Source organism: Salvelinus sp. IW2-2015, linkage group LG20 (assembly GCF_002910315.2).
Source record: "Salvelinus sp. IW2-2015 linkage group LG20, ASM291031v2, whole genome shotgun sequence".
In the NCBI taxonomy this organism is placed as follows: Eukaryota; Metazoa; Chordata; class Actinopteri; order Salmoniformes; family Salmonidae; genus Salvelinus; species Salvelinus sp. IW2-2015.
This window is the reverse complement of record NC_036860.1, coordinates 69,143,466-69,162,387: the sequence shown is the minus strand read 5'-3', so window position 1 is coordinate 69,162,387 and position 18,922 is coordinate 69,143,466. Positions and strand designations below refer to the sequence as shown.

The window sequence follows — 18,922 nt, the reverse complement described above, 5'->3', positions numbered from 1 at the left end:
TCCAAACGACTCATTGTTGAATTTGAGATTTCCAACTTGTTGTGTAATCTTTATGTCCTATGGCCGATGAGCACTGATACGTTTTACCTATATTTTCTCTTCATTATTTATCTTCGTATGACAAGGATTAAAAATGATTTGCCAGTAGATTGTCGACTTGATTCATGATGATGACTGCTAGCTAAGACGTTGACATGATCAGTCCAATCAAAGCTACATATAAGGTGATTTGACATCATTTTATCAGTGGCCAATGACCTTGAGCCTTCGTGGAAGGGCACTTGTAATATAACTCTATGGCAGGATCCAAAGGGCTGAAATGTTGGATGTCTACCCTTACCAAGGACTTCAACTTGGCGATGACTTACTGTCCCCATAAGTGACAGAACACAGAGCCAATCACGGCGCAATGCTCCTATTTTCTGCTGGCTCGCCCCACCAGCACAGAAAGCACTGAGCTTGGCTGAAACAACTGCATTTTGGAGCTGCCTTCCTCAGGAAAACAAAAAAGAGACCATGCGTGTATGCAGCTTTATTAACGAATGATATATGTATTTTTTACATTGTTTGCAAACTGATATGTAACACGTATTAATGCCAAAATAACATGCAAAACAGGGAAGACCCCAAAAAAGTATTTATATATTTTGCCACATGTTGTTTCCATGAATTTCAGTGCAATTAAACATTAAAATAACATCATGTGCATGTATTTTTAAGTATGTGTTCTGCAATGCACTACTGTATAAAACATTCAGTAAAGCATTAGAAGTGTCAGAGTTTCAACTAAAAAGTTAATGTTAGATTTCAATAATACACGGCAGTGCTGTCTCACAGAACATCCATTACTACAGTCCAGTTAAGTATTGTTCTGACGACACAACCCAAAGTCGGGTAAAATTATTCGATTGATGTGATTGTTTTAAGAGTGCCTTTTATCTTTAGGATGCCCAGCACACATGCATTTCTAAGACAATGTATTCATAATGCGTAGTTGCATTTATAATTACCATAACTCCTTGAGGGAAACAATGACAACTGGGTCGTTCTTGAATTGCTGTGGCATTTGGGGATTTTGGAAACGTCCATTCTCTAGATATGAATTATTTAAATGTATTTGGGTACACCTTCCCATTTCAAATCAACTATTATGGCAGCTTAATGACTTTAAATCATTTCTACCATTATGATAGAATTGTGCCACCAGTAGGAGCAGTAACACCAATGACGGTAACACCAATGACACATTTTAGGTAAATTACGATAAGTCTTTAACACTTTAAAAATAATTGACTAAAGTGACATGATGAATCATTTTGCTCACACAATGTAATTGTCCTTCATTTACATTTCAATTGAGGTGACCACATCAGGTGATGCAATAAAGCCAACATGTATGCAAGTATATTTGGAAGTTGAGTTGCTAATTGTTTACATAAAAATGTAACTTGAATGTTAGCTGTATGGTATATATGAGGGAGGTGTGCCCCTTCCTGTCCAATGAGGTCATTAATGGATTTTTAATGGGGGGAAAAATAAACAGCAAGTAAAAATATGGTCACATTAGTACCACATTGAGACAGTTTCTTGTGTAACTTGCTATTTATTAACAATAACTATTACTTTAGTATAGCTTATGAGGTTATTAAGGATTGGCCAGTATTACATGCCTTATAATGTTTGAATAACAAATCACTTAATTAAGCCTTATATGTGGCTAATAACACAATACAGGCCTTATAAGCTACTTATATACAGTACATACTTATAAATTAGATAAATTAATAAATTAGTGGCTAACATGTGTACCTTCAAATAAAGTCTTACCCTTGTTTGAATTGTTGTTACTAATTGGCCCAAAGCTGCATCATTCGTGGGGGGGCAACATGTTCACTGTTACCTTGTATAGCTTTGTAATGAGTAATGAAATCGGCTTTAATATTGCAGATAGTGTGGCTTCTATCAATGTAATTATCTGCATCATTTCCAATCCCCCATATATTTTGGTGTAAATATATATTTTTATTATATACATTATTTTCCTTCTTTTAATAGCCGTTGTTTGTTTGTTTTCATTGAACTGTACAATCAATTTTGTCTACTTTCTAGCATTCAAAATAATAGATATCTCTGAATGCCCAAATTATGTCACTACAACTCTATACTGGGTCGATGTGCTTGCCCTAACTATTGCATGCAGTATAAAGGTCTTGCATTATGTTTTATCATTGATAAACAGTTCAATATATACAAAAACATGAATGATGTACAATTATTTGTCCTTTAAAGTGTTTTTCATGATTGCAAATGCCACAGAAATTCAAGAATGACCCAACTACTTTGAATACACATACAATGCCTTCAGAAAATCTTCACACCCCTTGACTTTTTTAATTGAAAAAAGTCAAGTTGTGTGAATACTTTCTGAAGGCATTGTATGTGTTCTTTCATTTCATTTCCAGTGTAGTTCTACACCAGGTCACTTTAAAATGTGAATGTTTTGGCTTGGGGTGCGGGAACGTGTCCACCTTACAGTGCGTAAGCATGTGCCCTTGTCACTACTGGAGCTGGCATCCTCTGCTACAGTCCTCTTCAGGGCTGTTGTTCTCAGATGACTCAGGGCTTTCTTCATCCACTGTCAAACACAAAAGATCCCAATTATCAAAACTTATCCTTGGGGGGGGATTTAGAATGTTAAAATAATTTGATAAAATATTGAATTTGGCCTTTAGTACTATAGCCCATAGAAACACATTGAATAACACATTCATGAATGGCAAAAAAGACTGGCAAAAAATAAATCATAAGGAATAAGGTTTTGAAGTGTCTGTCATTTTTAAGAAACCTCAGGAAATATGTTTGTTTTTTCAACTTATATTTACCCTTTTATTTTTGTTGGCACAAAACTACCTCCATACTTCCAATTGTTTGTACAGGTTACCTTCAGACGAGTCCCGTGACACTTGTGGGGGTCGTAGAGAAAAAACAGAGGACACCATCGGGTTTACAAGAGTCTCCCCCTTCCATACGGTGGTCATAATAGTTAGGCCAAACTCGTTCGGATGCCACAGACGTTTATGTGAGAAGACCGATTTCCAGGATGTCTCATGGTCTGACAAATACCGCTGTAGCTCGGCTACCTTCCACCGCAGATGCGGAAGGCCGACATAGGCAGAAGCGGTGGATTGAGACACATCCCTTGCAAAAAAKKCCTGATATTTCTAGCTTAAACTGACAGATTTTGATGGGATTTTTTTATATGGGTGTGTCAATAGGCTCTTAAGGATTTTAAAGGGCAACTATGCCACTTTTCAACCTCATATTCATTACCTCCGGCAGTGTCTACATATAGTGCTTTCGGAAAGTTTTTCAGACGCCTTGACTTTTTCCACATTTTGTTACATTACAGCCTTATTCTAAAATGTATTAAATAAATAAAAATCCTTGGCAATCTAAACACAGTAAGATGGCGTCGACATATATGGCAGCTCTGCTTCTAGCTCCTAAGCAACTTCGCAGTATTTTTATGTGTGTTATTTCATACATTATTAGCCCAGAAAAGGTTTTGTGTTATTACATACAGCCGGAAATAACTTTTGGATATCAGAGCGGCGGTAGCATTATGACCAGGAATACGATTTCACGAATTGGATCCTTTGTTCATACCCCCCAGGACAATTTAACTTTTTCCAGAGGCTGCTCCAAAACACCCCGCCAGTGGAGAAGAGGTATTCGGAGTGGAATTCTAGTCCGACTCAGGAGGCGTGCACACCATCTACCGAGTATATTACTTGCTAATGTTCGGTCTCTGGATAATTAAGTACACGAGCTAAGGGCGAGGGTCTCCTTCGGGATATACTGTCCCCGTCCATTCAGCCAACTGGGTTCTCAGTGCATCGCGCAGTCAGGAATAAAGAAGAAAGGAGGGGGTGTATGTTTCATGATTAACCACTCATGGTGCGATTGTGATAACATACAGAAACTCAAGTACTTTGGTTCACCCGACCTAGAATACCTCAAACAAATGCCGGCCGTATTACCTCCCTGTCAGGTTTTGGCCAGGACTGTTCAGGTTTTGTTCACTAGATGTCCCCCTTGCACCTTTTTTGTACCTTTTGTTTTTCTTGCCCTAATTATTGTTTGCACCTGTAAGTCATTCCCTTGTTAGTATTTAAACCCTGTGTGTTCCTCAGTTCCTTGCTCAGTGTTTGTATGTTAGCACCCAGCCCCAGCCTTTGTGATCATTTTTCTCTTGTTGGATTTTCCAGAGGTTCTCTGGTTTTGTTCTCGTGTATTTTTGGATTGGTCTTTTGAGGTTTGTTTTTTCCCTTGCTGTTTTTACCACTTTGTGGATTTTCTTTGTATTTTGGAAGATATCTATTTTTTATTAAACCACCATCTCTAGTACTGCTGTGTCTGCCTCATCTTCTGGGTTCTGCCCATTATTAGTGACTGTTTCTCGCACCGGGTCCTGACACTCCCAAGGGAATTCTCTTGGGAGTCACAGCCGTGTATGTTCCTCCTCAAGCCGATACCACAACGGCCCTCAAAGAACTACACTGCATTTTATGCAAACTGGAAACCACATATCCTTAGGCCGCATTTATTGTAGCTGGAGATTTTAGCAAAGCAAATTTGAGGAAAATGATAACGAAGTTCTAGCAACACATTGAAGGTAGTACATTGGACCACTGTAGTACATTGGACCAAAACATTGGACCACTGCTACTCACCTTTTCGAAATGCCTAAAAGGCGCTTCCCCGCCCTCCCTTAGGCACATCTGATCACGACTCCATTTTTCTTCTACCTTCCTATAGGCAGAAACTCAAACAGGAGGTACCCGTGCTAAGGTCTATTCAATGCTGGTCTGACCAATCGGAATCCATGCTTCAAGATTGTTTTGATCAGTCAGACTGGGACATGTTCTGGGTAGCCTCTGAGAATAACATCGACGAATACACGGATAAGGTGACTGAGTTCATCAGGAAGTGTACAGGAGATGTTTTACCCACTGTGACTAATAAAAACCTACCCAAACCAGATGGTAGCATTCGCACAAAAATGAAAGCGCAAACCACAGCATTTAACCATGGCAAGTTGACTGGGAATACGGCCGAATACAAATAGTGTAGTTATTCCCTCAGTAAGGCAATCAAACAGGCAAAACATCAGTACAGAGACAAAGTGGCGTCCCAATTCAATGGCTCAGACACAAGACGTAGGTGCATGGTCTACAGACAATCACGGACAACAAAGGGAAAACAAGCCACGTCGCGGACACCGAAGTCTAAACACTTTCTTCCGCTTTGAGGACAACACAGTGCCACCGACGTGGCCCGCTACCAAGGACTGTGGGCTCTCCTTCTCCGTGGCTGACGTGACTAAGACATTTAAGCGTGTTTACCCTCGCAAGGCTGCCGGCACAGACGTCATCCCTAGCAGCGTCCTCATAGCATGCACAGACCAGCTGGCTGGAGTATTTACGGACATATTCCTGTCCCAGTCTGCTGTCCCCACTTGCTTCAACATGTCCACCATTGTTCCTGTACCCAAGAAAGCAAAGGGAACTGAACAAAATGACTAAATTCTGTAATCATGAAGTGCTTTGAGAGGCTAGTCAAGGATCAAATCACCTCTACCTTACCTGACACCCTAGACCCACTTCAATTTGCTTACCACCCCAATAGATCCACAGACGATGCCATCGCACTGCTCACTGCCCTATCCCATCTGGACAAGAGGAATACCTAGGTAAGAATGCTGTTCATTGACTATAGCTCAGAATATAGTCAATGAACAGCATAGTACCATCCAAGCTCATCATTAAGCTTGGGGCCCTGGGTCTGAAACCCCGCCCTGTGCAACTGGGTCCTGGACTTCCTGTCAGATGACCCTCAGGTGGTGAAGGTAGGAAACAACACCTCCACTTTGCTGATCCTCAACACAGGGGCCCCACATGGGTGCGTGCTCATCCCCCTCCTGTACTCCCTGTTTACCCATGACTGCGTGGCTACTCACGCCTCCAACTCAATCATCAAGTTTGCAGATGACACAACAGTAGTAGGCCTGATAACCAACAATGACGACACAGCCTAAAGGGAGGAGGTGAGGGCCCTGGGAGAGTGGTGCCAGAAAAAGAACCTCTCACTCAACGTCAACAAAACAAATTAGATGATCGTGGACATCAGGAAACAGCAGAGGGAGCACCCCCCTATCCACATCGACGGGACCGCAGTGGAGAAGGGGGAAAGCCTCAAGTTCCTTGGCGTACACATCACTGACGGTCTAAAATGGTCCACCCCACAGACAGTGTGGTGAAGAAGGCGCAACAGTGCCTCTTCAACCTCAGGAGGCTGAAGAAATTTGTCTTGGCTCCTAAAACCCTCACAAACCATCATTTTGGGATGTATCACCGCCTGTTACGGCAACTGCACCGTTCGAAACCGCAGGGCTCTCCAGAGGGGGCAAACTACCTGCCCTCCAGGACACCTACAGCACCCGATGTCACAGGAAGGCCAAAAAGATCATCAAGGACATCAACCACCCAAGCCACGGCCTGTTAACCCCGCTATCATCCAGAAGGCAAGGTCAGGACAGGTGCATCAAAGCTGGGACAGAGAAACTGAAAAACAGCTTCTATTTTAAGGCCATCAGACTGTTAAATAGCCATTGCTAGCCGGCTCTCACCCGGTTATGCAACCCTGCACCTTAGAGGCTGCTGCCCTCTATACATAGGCTTGGAATCACTGGCCACTTTAATCATGTTTAAATAATGTTCACATACTGCTTTACTCATCTGTCACACCCTAATCTGTTTCACCTGTCTTTGTGATTGTCTCCACCCCCTCCAGGTGTCGCCCATCTTCCCCATTATCCCCTGTGTATTTATACCTGTGTTCTCTGTTTGTTAGTTGCCAGTTCGTTTTGTTTGGTCAAGCCTACCAGCCATTTTTCGATCTGTTCCTGTATCTCGATTTATCCTGTATTCTAGTTTTCCCGGTTTTGACCTTTCCTGCCTGCCCTGACTCTGGGCCTGCCTGCCGTCCTGTACCTTTGCCCCACCTATCTGGATTACTGACCCACGCCTGCCCTTGACCTGTCTTTTCCTGCCCCTGTTGGATTAATAAACTGTTGTTACTTCGAAATTGTCTGCATCTGGGTCTTACCTGAAACGTGATCATCTCATGTATGTACTGAATACTATTCTACTGTATTTTAGTCAATGTCACTCCGAAATTGCTCAATCTAATATTTATATATTAATTCCATTCTTTTACTTTTAGATTTGTGTCTATTGTACTGAATCGTTTTTAGATAATACTGTACTGTTAGACACTACTGCACTGTTGGAGCAGGGAACACAAGCATTTCACTACACCTGCAATAACATCTGCTAAATATGTGTATGTGACCAATAACATTTTATTTGACTTGATTTGAATACCCCATAATGACACAGCAAAAACAGGTTTTTAGCAATTTCTGCAAATATGTGTGTATATATTAATCACGTAAGTATTCAGACCCTTTGCTCTGAGACTCGAAATTGAGCTCAGGTGCATCCTGTTTCCTATGATAATCCTTGAGATGTTTTTACAACTTGATTGGAGTCCACCTGTGGTAAATTCAATTGATTGGACATGATTTGGAAAGGCACACACCTGTCCATATAAAGGTCCCGCAATTGACAGTGCATGTCAGAGCAAAAAACAAGTCATGAGGTCAAAAGAATTGTCCATAGAGCTCCGAGACAGGATTGTGTCAAGGCACAGATCTGGGTAAAGGTACCAAAACATTTCTGCAGAATTGAAGATCTCCAAGAACACAGTGGCCTCCATCTTTCTAAAATGGAAGAAGTTTGGAACCACCAAGACTCTTCCTAGAACTGGCCACCCGGCCAAACTGAGCAATCGGGTGGGGGGAGGCCTTGGTCAGGGAAGGGACCAAGAATCCGATAGTCACTCTGTCAGAGCTCCAGAGTTCCTCTGTGAAGATGGGAGAACCTTCCAGAAGGACAACCGTCTGTGCAGCACTCCACCAATCAGGCCTTTTCAGTAAAAGGCCTCTCAGTCTCTGGTCTGATGAAACCAAGATTGAACTCTTTGGCCTGAATACCAAGCATCACGTCTGGAGGAAACCTGGCACCATCCCTACGGTGAAGCATGGTGGTGGCAGCACCATGCTGTAGGGATGTTTTTCAGCAGCAGGGACGGGGAGACTAGTCAGGATCGAGGCAAAGATGAACGGAGCATAGTACATAAAGATTCTTGATGAAAACCTGCTCCAGAGCACTCAGGACTTCAGACTGGGGTGAAGTTTCACCTAACAACAGGACAACGACCCTAAGCACACAACCAAGACAACGCAGGAATGGCTTCGGGACAAGTCTGATTTTCCTTGAGTGGCTCAGCCAGAGCCCGGAATTTAACCCGATCGAACATCTCTGGAGAGACCTGAAAATAGCTGTGCAGCGACGCTCCCTATCCAACCTGACAGAGCTTGAGAGGATCTGCAGAGAAAAATGGGAGAAACTCTCCAAATACAGGTGTGCCAAGCTTGTAGTGCCACACCCAAGAATACTTGAGGCTGTAATCACTGCCAAAGGTGCTTCAACAAAGCACTCAGTAAAGGGTCTGAATACTTATGTAAATGTGATATTTCAGTTTTTTTGTTTTACACATTTGCAAACATTTCTAAAACCTGTATTTGCTTTGTCATTATGGGGTATTGTGTGTAGATTGATGAAGGAAAAAAACTATTGAATCCATTTTAGAATAAGGCCGTAACGTTACAAAATGTGGAAAACGTAAAGCGGCCTGAAAGCTTTCCGAATGCACTGTATAACAAAAAAATGCTTGACAAAAACAATCATAACAACATACACTACTGCTCAAAAGTTTGGGGTCACTTAGAAATGTCCTTATTTTTGAAAGATAAGCACATTTTGTGTCCATTAAAATAACATCAAATAGATCAGAAATACAGTTTAGACATTGTTAATGTTGTTACTGACTATTGTAGCTGGTAACGGCAGATTTTTTATGGAATATCTACATAGGCGTACATAGGCCTACTATCAGCAACCATCACTCATGTGTGGCACATTGTGTTAGCTAATCCAAGTTGATCATTTTAAAAGGCCAATTGATCATGAGAAAACCCTTTTGTAATTATGTTAGCACAGCGGAAAACTGTTGTTCTGATTAAAGAAGCAATAAAACTGGCCTTCTTTAGACTAGTTGAGTGTCTGGAGCATCAGCATTTTGTGGGTTCGATTGCTTTTCTTTCAAAAATATGGACATTTCTAAGCGACCCCAAACTTTTGAACGGTAGTGTACATGAATTTCATCCAGAAGTGAATTAATGACAGCAGGGAAAGAAGATAGCGGGTCAGTATCATCTACCGTATACTCACTCTGTATTGGCAAGAAGGCCTCATCACCGTTCTCTCTGATCATTTCCTCTATTTTGTCCAGCAGATCTGAGATGTTCCTTGTGTCCTTCCCCGGCAACTTGCTGTCCACCACGTGATAATAGTTCCCACAGTATTCCAACAACCTGTGGAGCTCCCGACCTCCCCTTTGAATGTGCTCCTCGACGGGCGTTCGGCCCAGCCAATCCCCGCAGCTGAACAGCACCATGGTGTGGAGACACGCCCTATCACCAAACAGGCCCTCCAGGTGGGCCTCCAGGGTCCGCCTCTTGCGTGAAGTGAGGGTGGAGATGATGGGCAGCACCAGGAGAAGGGTGTGGGGGCCAGGCCGGAGGAGGGTGGCCCCTCGCTTTGACTCCTGTCTGACGTGTTTCGGGGTGCGTCTTATGGAGAACCAGTCCCAGCCGGGGGTGTCAACAATGGTGACCCTGCGTCCGGCCACCTCGGCCTGCCTCCTAAGGCTCTGCTCGGTCTCTGTCCCCGACTCAAAGTCCCGACGGCCCAGGATGGTGTTCCCTACAGAACTTTTTCCCACTCCTTTCCAGCCCAGCAAGAGGACCCTCAGCTCTGTGATAGACAGGGAGAGATAGAAAGCTTTATAACGTGTATGTTATTTATTCAAACCTTTATGAACTATTAGGCCAAGTATACAAAACTCTTAGAAAAGCAGGTTATATTTAAAAAGGTTCTTCAGGTGTCCCCATGGCAGAACCCTGTAACAACGTTAACCGGTGTTATTAAATTAACTGTTGTTAAAAACCCTTTTAGGTCCCAGGTAGAACCTTTTAGGGGTTCCATGTAGAAACCTTTCCACAGAGGGTTGTACATGGAATCCAAAAGGGTTCTTCAAATGGTTCTCCCATGGGGACAGCTGGAGAACCCTTTTGAAACGCTTTCTTCTAAGAGTGAAGGCAATAAGAGCTGGTCACCTCTGGGAGGCCCTCCGACCATCCGCAGCCTCTGCCTCTCCCTCTCCTCCCGCTCCTCTCTCATCCGCCTCTCTTCCACCGCCTTCCTTGCCTGCTCTTCCTCTAGCAGAATCAGTTCGTTTACTGCAAAATACCAGCCATGGTTTTCCTTAACCTGCTCCTCTACCTTCTCCAGCAGCTCCTGAACTTGTGTGTTCACCGTGTTGTCATCCCCACTCTGCTGTGTGTTACTATCCAGGCCATGGTATCTGTTACCACACCTCTCCACCAGCCACTGAAGGGGCTCCCCAGCTGCAATGAACTCCTCTACGAACGTCCCCTCAGGTAGCTGGTCAACCCCAGTGAAGAGCACCATGGTGGACCTCCAGGCCCCTCCTCCTAGATGACCCAGCTGCTTCTCTGCTGCCTTCCTGTGGCCCTCTGTGAAGGGCTGTGACACGGGTACCACCATCAGGAGCGCGTGGGGTCCTGGGGGACAGAGGGTGGCACCGACACATGGTCCCTCCTTGCTAGCCCGCTCTGGCGGGACCCCGGTGGTATCATCCGCTGAGTCATGGGGTATAATCCAGCCTGGGGTGTCAACCACGGTGATACGCCTCCTGCAGACCTCCCCGTGGCCAACGGTGCTGTGGACAGTCTCTGTCCCAGTCTGGAAGACCTCCTCACCTAGGATGGCATTCCCTGTGGTGCTCTTCCCAGCTCCTGGTCCCCCCAGCAACAGAAGCCTACGCTCCGGGAGATGACAGAAGGGTTCAACTGCCGGAGACGACAACGACTGGCAGATGTTTGGACTCTCCATTTGAGCACTCCAAGGCAGAGAGCAAAAGATAATTTCCTGTTTTAATGTCTATGCTGTCAGATGGCCAGAGAAGAGAGAGCTATAACTGACAGTAGCTCCTGTTGGGATTTTCCATGGAAGAGTGCAGATTAATATCTGTAGCGAGGAGCAGAGCTACAGAACTAAACTCACCTACCGGTACCAAATTCAGAGCCAGTGGAGAATGTAGCCATTTTGTCTCTAGCCTCTTGTTTTCTTTCTCACCCCTCCACGCTTTTTCCCTCCTGCTCCTTCAAAGGATACCAGTAGTCTGTCATATGGTGTATCCTGACCGGTCCACAAAATGCTGGCAGTCAAAAAGGTTTCCTCTTCTAGTCTCTCCCCATCTCATTCTCACTCTCATTCAATCGCAGAACATTTCACTCTATCCCACCCCACTCTCTCTCTCGCTCTCTCTCACTGTTTCCCCATTCTCTCTTTGTCTCTCCTTCTCTCTCTTCCTCCCCTTTTCTTTCTCCCTTTCTCTCTGTGGGTCTTTCTGTCTTGCACCCCCTTCCCTGGAACTACGTTTTTTCTCTTCTTTTATTTATCTTCTCAAGAGCGAAGATTGTGCAGACAGGAAGTCAACGCCATGCAGCTTCGGGGGAATGACTGGTCATATTGAGGTGAAGCAAACAAGGGAGCTTCTCCTACACCTAGCACAACATACTGCTGCAGACAGAGACAAAGTAGGGAGCAGCGCTGGAGAGAAGTTACCGTGGTTACAGCTGTGGGAAGAATGCCCCCAATGCTGCACTTTATTTATAATACAGACATTGGAGGAACAATTGTGAGAGAGGGAGAATATGAGGGAGGAGGGAGAGAGATGATGATCATATTGAAATAGGGTATTTACAAAAAAGACAACATTTGAAATGCAGACCAGAAATGTGTGGTTATGTACAGTTGAAGTTTACATACACTTAGGGTTGAGTCATTAAAACTCGTTTTTCAACCACTCCACAAATTTCTTGTTAACAAACTATAGTCTTGGCAAGTCGGTTAGGACATCTACTTTGTAGATTTGTCTCCAACAAATGTTTACAGACAAATTATTTKACTTATAATTCACTGCATCACAATTCCAGTGGGTCAGAAGTTCACATACACTAAATTGACTGGGCTTTTGAACAGCTTGGAAAATTCCAGAAAATTATGTCATGGCTTTAGAAGTTTCTGATAGGCTAAATGACATAATTTGAGTCAATTGGAGGTGTACCTGTGGATGTATTTCAAGGCCTAAATTTCAACTCAGTGCAAATTTGCTTGACATCATGAGAAAATCAAAAGAAATCAGCCAAGACCTCAGATTCTTTTTTTTTTTTAGACCTCCACAAGTCTGGTTCATCCTTGGGAGCAATTTCCAAACGCCTGAAGGTACCACGTTCATCTGTACAAACAATAGTACGCAAGTATAAACACCATGGGACCACGCAGCCGTCATACCGCTCAGGAAGGATACACGTTCTGTCTCCTAGAGATGAACGTACTTTGGTGCAAAAGTGCAAATCAATCCCAGAACAACAGCAAGCGACCTCCTGTGAAGCCATCGCTGGACGGAAAACAGGTACAAAAGTATCTATATCCACAGTAAAAACAAGTTCTATATCGACATAACCTGAAAAACGCTCAGCAAGGAAGAAGCCACTGCTCCAAAACCGCCATAAAAAAGCCAGACTATGTTTTGCAACTGCACATGGGGACAAAGATCGTACTTTTTGAGAAATGTCCTCTGGTTCTGATAACAAAAATAGAACTGTTTGGCCATAACGACCATCGCTATGTTTGGAGGAAAAAAGGGGATGCTTGCAAGCTGAAGAACACCATCCCAGCCGTGAAGCACGGTGGTGGCAGCATCATGTTGTGGGGGTGCTTTGCTGCAGGAGGGACTGGTGCACTTCACAAAATAGATGGCATCATGAGATGGAAAATTATGTGGATAAATTGAAGCAATCTCAAGACATCAGTCAGGAAGTTAAAGTTTGGTCGCAAATGAGTCTTCCAAATGGACAATGACCCCAAACATACTACCAAAGTCGTGGCAAAATGGCATAATGACAACAAAGTCAAGGTATTGGAGTGGCCATCACAAAGCCCTGACCTCAATCCCATAGAAAATTTGTGGGTAGAAATGAAAAAGTGTGTGCGAGCAAGGAGGCCTACAAACCTGACTCAGTTACACCAGCTCTGTCAGGAGGAATGGGCCAAATTCACCCAACTTATTGTGGGAAGCTTGTGGAAGACTACCTGAAACGTTTGACCCAAGTTAAACAATTTAAAGGCAATGCTACCAAATACTAATTGAGTGAATGTAATGGGATAATTATACTGGATGTTATTATAAATGTACATTCTGCCAATGTCGATGTGTATTAAATAGAGTTTTTACTTTGTGATAGGACCAATTTGAATCATTGATCAATGTCATTCTACATTTTGGTTGGATAATTAGTTGGGTTTTTAATTATGATTTGGAAAATGAATGATTTCCCTGACCTTTGCTCTAATCCTGACTACATCTCTGATGGTGAGTACCCCAATTCTGAGCATGAGGACTCAGAGGGATGACTGTCCTTTCTGTTGTGATGAGGCCTGTGTTTAAACACTGGTTCTCCTGTAACTTAGGGAGCATTTCTATGTTCTGTTTTTTATTTTTTATTTTCCTCAACAATGTATTATTCTGTGTGATTAAACATGTGCAAGTCTGTCTTGTAGAATAAAGGTTGTAAACTTAGTTTCCGAAGGGAGAAAGCTTACATATAAGCTAAGGTACTCGACATTGAAGGGATTTGATTATTTATTTTCTTTTAAATATTGATTATGTATTTTTTCGAATTACTTGTCTCCACAATGTCTGTGCGCAAYTCACTCCCTCCTTTCGCATTGGGGGGAGGTGTAGGGCAGTGTCTGGAACCATTGTATGTCCTCTCTGATGTTGCACTTATTTATGCTGGGATAGTGTATGACCTAGAGGCTCACTCCCCTCAGTGAGTTTGTCCAGGAGAGGGGTCAAGAAGGGGTTTACTTGAGATGGTAGTATCTAGAGTTGACAATTGATTTATGCCATTGGATGAGATGGTGTTTTTGTGCTATGAAGTACCAGGAACGGGATTAGAACCTCGTTTTAGGGACCAAACTGAACGATAATTTATAGCGAATGTTATCTGGCTAAGGGATACTCCTTTCTCAATTATAAAGTCCCTTTGTGAACTGTTCCTAAGATCTGTGGTTTGTCATGTAAGTTGAGAAGGGTGTATCTTGGCTATAAAAGATCTTTGTACTTTTCTGTTGTCACTTTCAATGGTTCATTAGAGATGGCGGATCATTGAAAGTCAAATGCTATTACAAGCTCTTAAACCACAGTGCAGTTCAAGAAGAGTTAAGAAAATATTTACCAAATAAACTAAAGTAAAAAGTAACACAATAAAATAACAATAGCGAGACTATAAACAGGGGTACCGGTCCTGAGTCAGTGTGCGGGGGTACAGGTTAGTTGAGGTAATTTGTGCATGTACTGTAGGTAGGGGTGAAGTGACTATGCATAGGTAATAAACAGCGAGTAGCAGCTGTGTACAAAACAAAAGGGGGTGTCAATGTAAATAGTCTGGTGGCCATTTGATTAATTGTTCAGCAGTCTTATGGCTTGTGGGTAGAAGCTGTTATTAAGGAGCCTTTTGGTCCTAGACTTGGCGCTCCGGTACCGCTTGCTGTGCGGTAGCAGAGAAAACAGTCTGACTTGGGTGACTGGAGTCTCTGATGATTTTATGGGCTTTCCTCTGACACCGCCTATTATATAGGTCCTGGATGGCAGGAAGCTTGGCCCCAGTGATGTACTGTGCCATACGCACTACCATCTTGAGCGCCTTATGGTCAGATGCCAAGCAGTTGCCATACCAGGTGGTGATGCAAACGGTCAGGATGCTCTCGATGGTGCAGCTGTAGAACTTTTTGAGGATCTGAGGACCCATGCCAAATCTTTTCAGTCTCCTGAGGGGGAAAAGGTTTTGTCGTGCCCTCTTCACGACTGTCTTGGTGTGTTTGGAGCTACATCTCATGCTTGCTTGAAAAATGATGATTGAGATTATATTCCTTAAAAACGGCAACACTTTCTTGGCATATCAGCCTTATGTCCAATATTAGTAAAAAAGTGTTTTGCTCTCAATTCTTCTTTAAACACACAACATTCAGAGTCCACTTTTCTCATTTTCGCATTACTCATTTTTCAAGTCAAAAGTCGTCAAGTAATGAAGTGGCTATGATGACTGAGCGCATTCTGAATCAGCGCCATTGGAGGTTGTTTGTTTATCATGGAATGAGTAATTTTAGGCCAAAAATCGTAACTCAAGTATAATAATCTTTAATACATTTAAAAAATGTCTCGCGGGCCGGATTGAAGTGCCCAGCGGGCCAAATACGGCCGGCGGCTGTACTTTGACCCCCCTTGCACTAGAGCGAGCGGCTACCTCTGTAGGCCAAAACAAGCACAACACCCCTTGACTTTAAATAATAATAAATAAAAATAAATCATCATTACAAAATGTCAAAGATTAGGGTACCATAGCTTTATCTCACACTATCCCACATTTCTGGTTGGCATCACAGGGAACCCAAACATAAGCAAAAAACGGTACTATTAATACAGAAAGTATTACCCCTTTTTCACAGCAGCTATTTCCCTTTTTCTTTGATGTTAGACAAACTGTGACGACCCTCCCACTCTGTCTGCCGAATTCTTTCTCTTTGCTCTTGTTTTCCTTAATAGGATGTCGGTGGGCGGAGCCGGGAGGGTCGTCAGCGAAATGGGACACACCTGGGCTCGGGTGTATCCCAGGATAAATGCACCTCTTCCCCATTCATTGGGGAGACTCTCTCCATGCAGACACAGACAGATTTTGGGTGTGGCATTTTTTTTGTGGCTATATTTGGCTTGTTGGCGTTGGCACCTTTCAACACCCCTCATTATCATATGTATACACGCGACTACTCACTTACGCTACTGATTACTGACTAAACACACACCATTAATTGTATTTACTTTACTTCAGTTAATAAATACGTTTTGTTATTCTTTATCTCCACGTTGTCTGCCTTTTTGTTACGGGCTTCGAGCCGGTTCGTGACAAAACCATGCACAACAATAGTAGCCTAATGCCTCAGACTTTATCCAAAAAATTGCCCATAATGGTATAAAAATGCATCATAATACCAACCTCTTTTGACCTTGGTGGGTTAATTTATTTAATGTCGGCATGAGCTAGAATATATATTTCTTTTTTTCCATTTCCATTTTATTTATTTTAAATAGACGGCTCTGTATAGCATCTACGTGACTTCACGCACTCAAGAAGGCTCATCCAATCACCCGACGGATTTTATGACGAGCCTCATGAAATTGCTTTTGTAATCGATAGGAAATGGCTAGCTAGTTAGCGGTGTGCGCTAGTAGCGTTTGAAGTAGTTTCCCTTGCTCTGCAATGATCGGGACTTTTGTGGAGTGATAGGCAACAATGCTTTGAGGCTAACTGTCGTGGATGTGTGCAGAGTCCCCGGTTCAAGCCCAGGTTGGGGCGAGGAGAGGGACAGAAGCAAAACTGCTACAACTCCCTACGGAAGGAAATATAATGACGAGATACCTATGTTTCCACTCTAACAATTGGATTCGTTGTCCACAGAACGGCTGGCTGTCAAGCTCCCGCCCATTCCTCTCTTTGTATTGGTGGATACATCTCGTTATTGCAATACTTTTTTAAATATTGGATGTTGACATCAACCGCCTGGAGAGAGATGCAAGGCTACTAGCTTCATGTCATGAAATGCATAGCCGATATAAAGTGTTTTCTCTCAAAGTTGCCAGGATGTCACATGTCCTACACTCGTAACAACCTATGCATTACGAAACGTATATTAGATCAAATAAACCTCAAACTATTACATTTATGTTGAACAAATTCGACACTCTCATTGACTTCCATACAAAAACGCCTTGCTTGGTGAGCGAAATAAACAAAACATCGCCACCTGCTGGAGAAGACAGATTTTTTTGCCCTCGTTTCGCCTCTTGAAGTAGTCAAGTAGTCACAAATATATACAGTACCAGCCAAACGTTTGGACACACCTACAGTACTCATTCAAGGGTTTTTCTTTATTTTCACTATTTTCTACATTGTAGAATAACAGTGAAGACATCAAAACTATGAAATAACACATATGGAATCATGTGGTAACCAAAAAAGTGTTTAAACAAATATTTTTTATTTGAGATTCTTCTAAGTAGCCACTCTTTGCCTTTATGATAGCTTAAATTAATTTGTGTCACGGAGCAGACACGCTGTGTTGTATGAGATTTTGCAGTGCCTGTTTAGGGTGAGAGAGATGGGGGCATTTGTGAGGTTCGTCTGGGTACCAGCTCATGTGGGAGTAAAGGGGAATGAGTAGGTGGATATTCTTGCCAAGCAGGCTCTCCAACATCCTAGTGTTGAAATGGAATTCTCAATCAGTAAAGCAGAAGCCAAGGGGTTAATAAAAAGAGTGGTTAAAAACAAATGGCAAGAGTTGTGGAACAGGGAGGGGAAGGGAAGACACCTGTAGAAGACCCAGGAAAAGGTGGGGGCAGGGAGGTCCTTAGGTCGAGAAAGAAGGGAGGAAAGTGTAATCACAAGGCTGAGACTGGGACACGCACGGCTCAACAGTACATTCAAATTGGTAGTGATCACTGTCAGGAGGAGATGGAGACAGTGGAACGTGTTATTCAGTTCCAGCAATATGGGAGGGAAAGGAAGAGATTGTTATCATATTTAAGAAGTAATGGTGTTGAAGAGCCAAGCATAAGTGAATTGCTGAGAAAATCTTGAGGGGATTTGGGAGGAAATAGTGTCATGTAATGGGAATAGAAGGGAGGACGTTATGTTGTGTAGGATGAGATAAGGGCATACAGGATTTAAGTCCTCTTTGAAATTGATAGGGAAACATGGTAGCGGAGTCTGTAATGGCTGTATGGTAGAGGAAACAGTTGAGCATGTATTATTATTTTGGGAAATGTATGATGTAGAAAGGGAGAGGTTGTTTGACTCGGTCAGATAGGTTGGATGGGGATTGGGTGGTATTTTGGGTGGGGGTGGTGGGAGTAGTGAGGTTTGTAGGAAATAATTTTATTCGAAATGAAGGGTTAGTTATTAAGAGAATATAGCGCTATAGAAAAGTTGTGACTGGCCTCACACTCCAGTACTGTATGTGGCAATGTATGCACCTGTCAGTTGGTTGCAAACCGTCAATAAAAACTTAAAGAAGAAGCAGACCCGGAAGTGTGTGCTTTCAGGGTGGGTGAAAACAGAGTTTGGTGTTGTGGAATCGCTGAGGGTCTTGTGGTCTTGTGATAATTGTTTGTGTTTCTGCTGGTCAGAGGCTAAAGGCGCTCCACGGTAAACGAATGATCGCAAGAAACGTGAATTGTTTTGCTCTCAAGAAAAGGGTGCCGTTGAAAGGAGTAATTACTGGGGTAGCAGTAAATGTAAAAGTTGACCAACTGAAGGGGAATATTCACAGTGTTTGTGATGCTTGTAATTTTGTGCGACACAGACAGGGTGGCGTGAGTGGTGAAACAGAAGAGCCATTGTTTGTTCTTTTGAGTTTTGATGTTGAGTCTTTGCCGTACAAAGTGATATTAGGTTATCGTGTATGAGATTTTGTGCCGAATACATTACACTGTTACAGGTGTCAAGCTCATGGGCATGTGGCAGCAGTGT

At 43.0% G+C, this 18,922-nt stretch overlaps 1 protein-coding gene across 1 annotated transcript; it reads right to left on the bottom strand.

Annotated features, from left to right (window-relative positions):
• Positions 1 to 530: 530 nt before the first annotated feature.
• LOC111980285 (GTPase IMAP family member 8-like) lies at positions 531 to 11,866 on the bottom strand. Its single transcript, XM_024010998.2, has 3 exons — positions 10,364 to 11,866; positions 9,417 to 10,001; positions 531 to 2,635 (listed from the first exon to the last, which is right to left on the bottom strand). Exons 1-3 carry the CDS (start codon positions 11,160 to 11,162, stop codon positions 2,559 to 2,561), a joined length of 1,461 nt encoding a protein of 486 aa, XP_023866766.1. The 5' UTR covers positions 11,163 to 11,866; the 3' UTR covers positions 531 to 2,558.
• Between the last annotated feature and the right edge of the window lie 7,056 nt (positions 11,867 to 18,922).

Excerpts from the sequence above, each read along its gene's own strand:
- LOC111980285 (XM_024010998.2), bottom strand. The coding sequence starts at position 11,162 with ATGGAGAGTCCAAACATCTGCCAGTCGTTGTCGTCTCCGGCAGTTGAA. Across the intron at positions 10,002-10,363 it reads GGTCGGAGGGCCTCCCAGAG|AGCTGAGGGTCCTCTTGCTG; the intron begins GTGACCAGCTCT and ends TGTCTATCACAG. Across the intron at positions 2,636-9,416 it reads GGCCTTCTTGCCAATACAGA|TGGATGAAGAAAGCCCTGAG; the intron begins GTGAGTATACGG and ends TGTGTTTGACAG.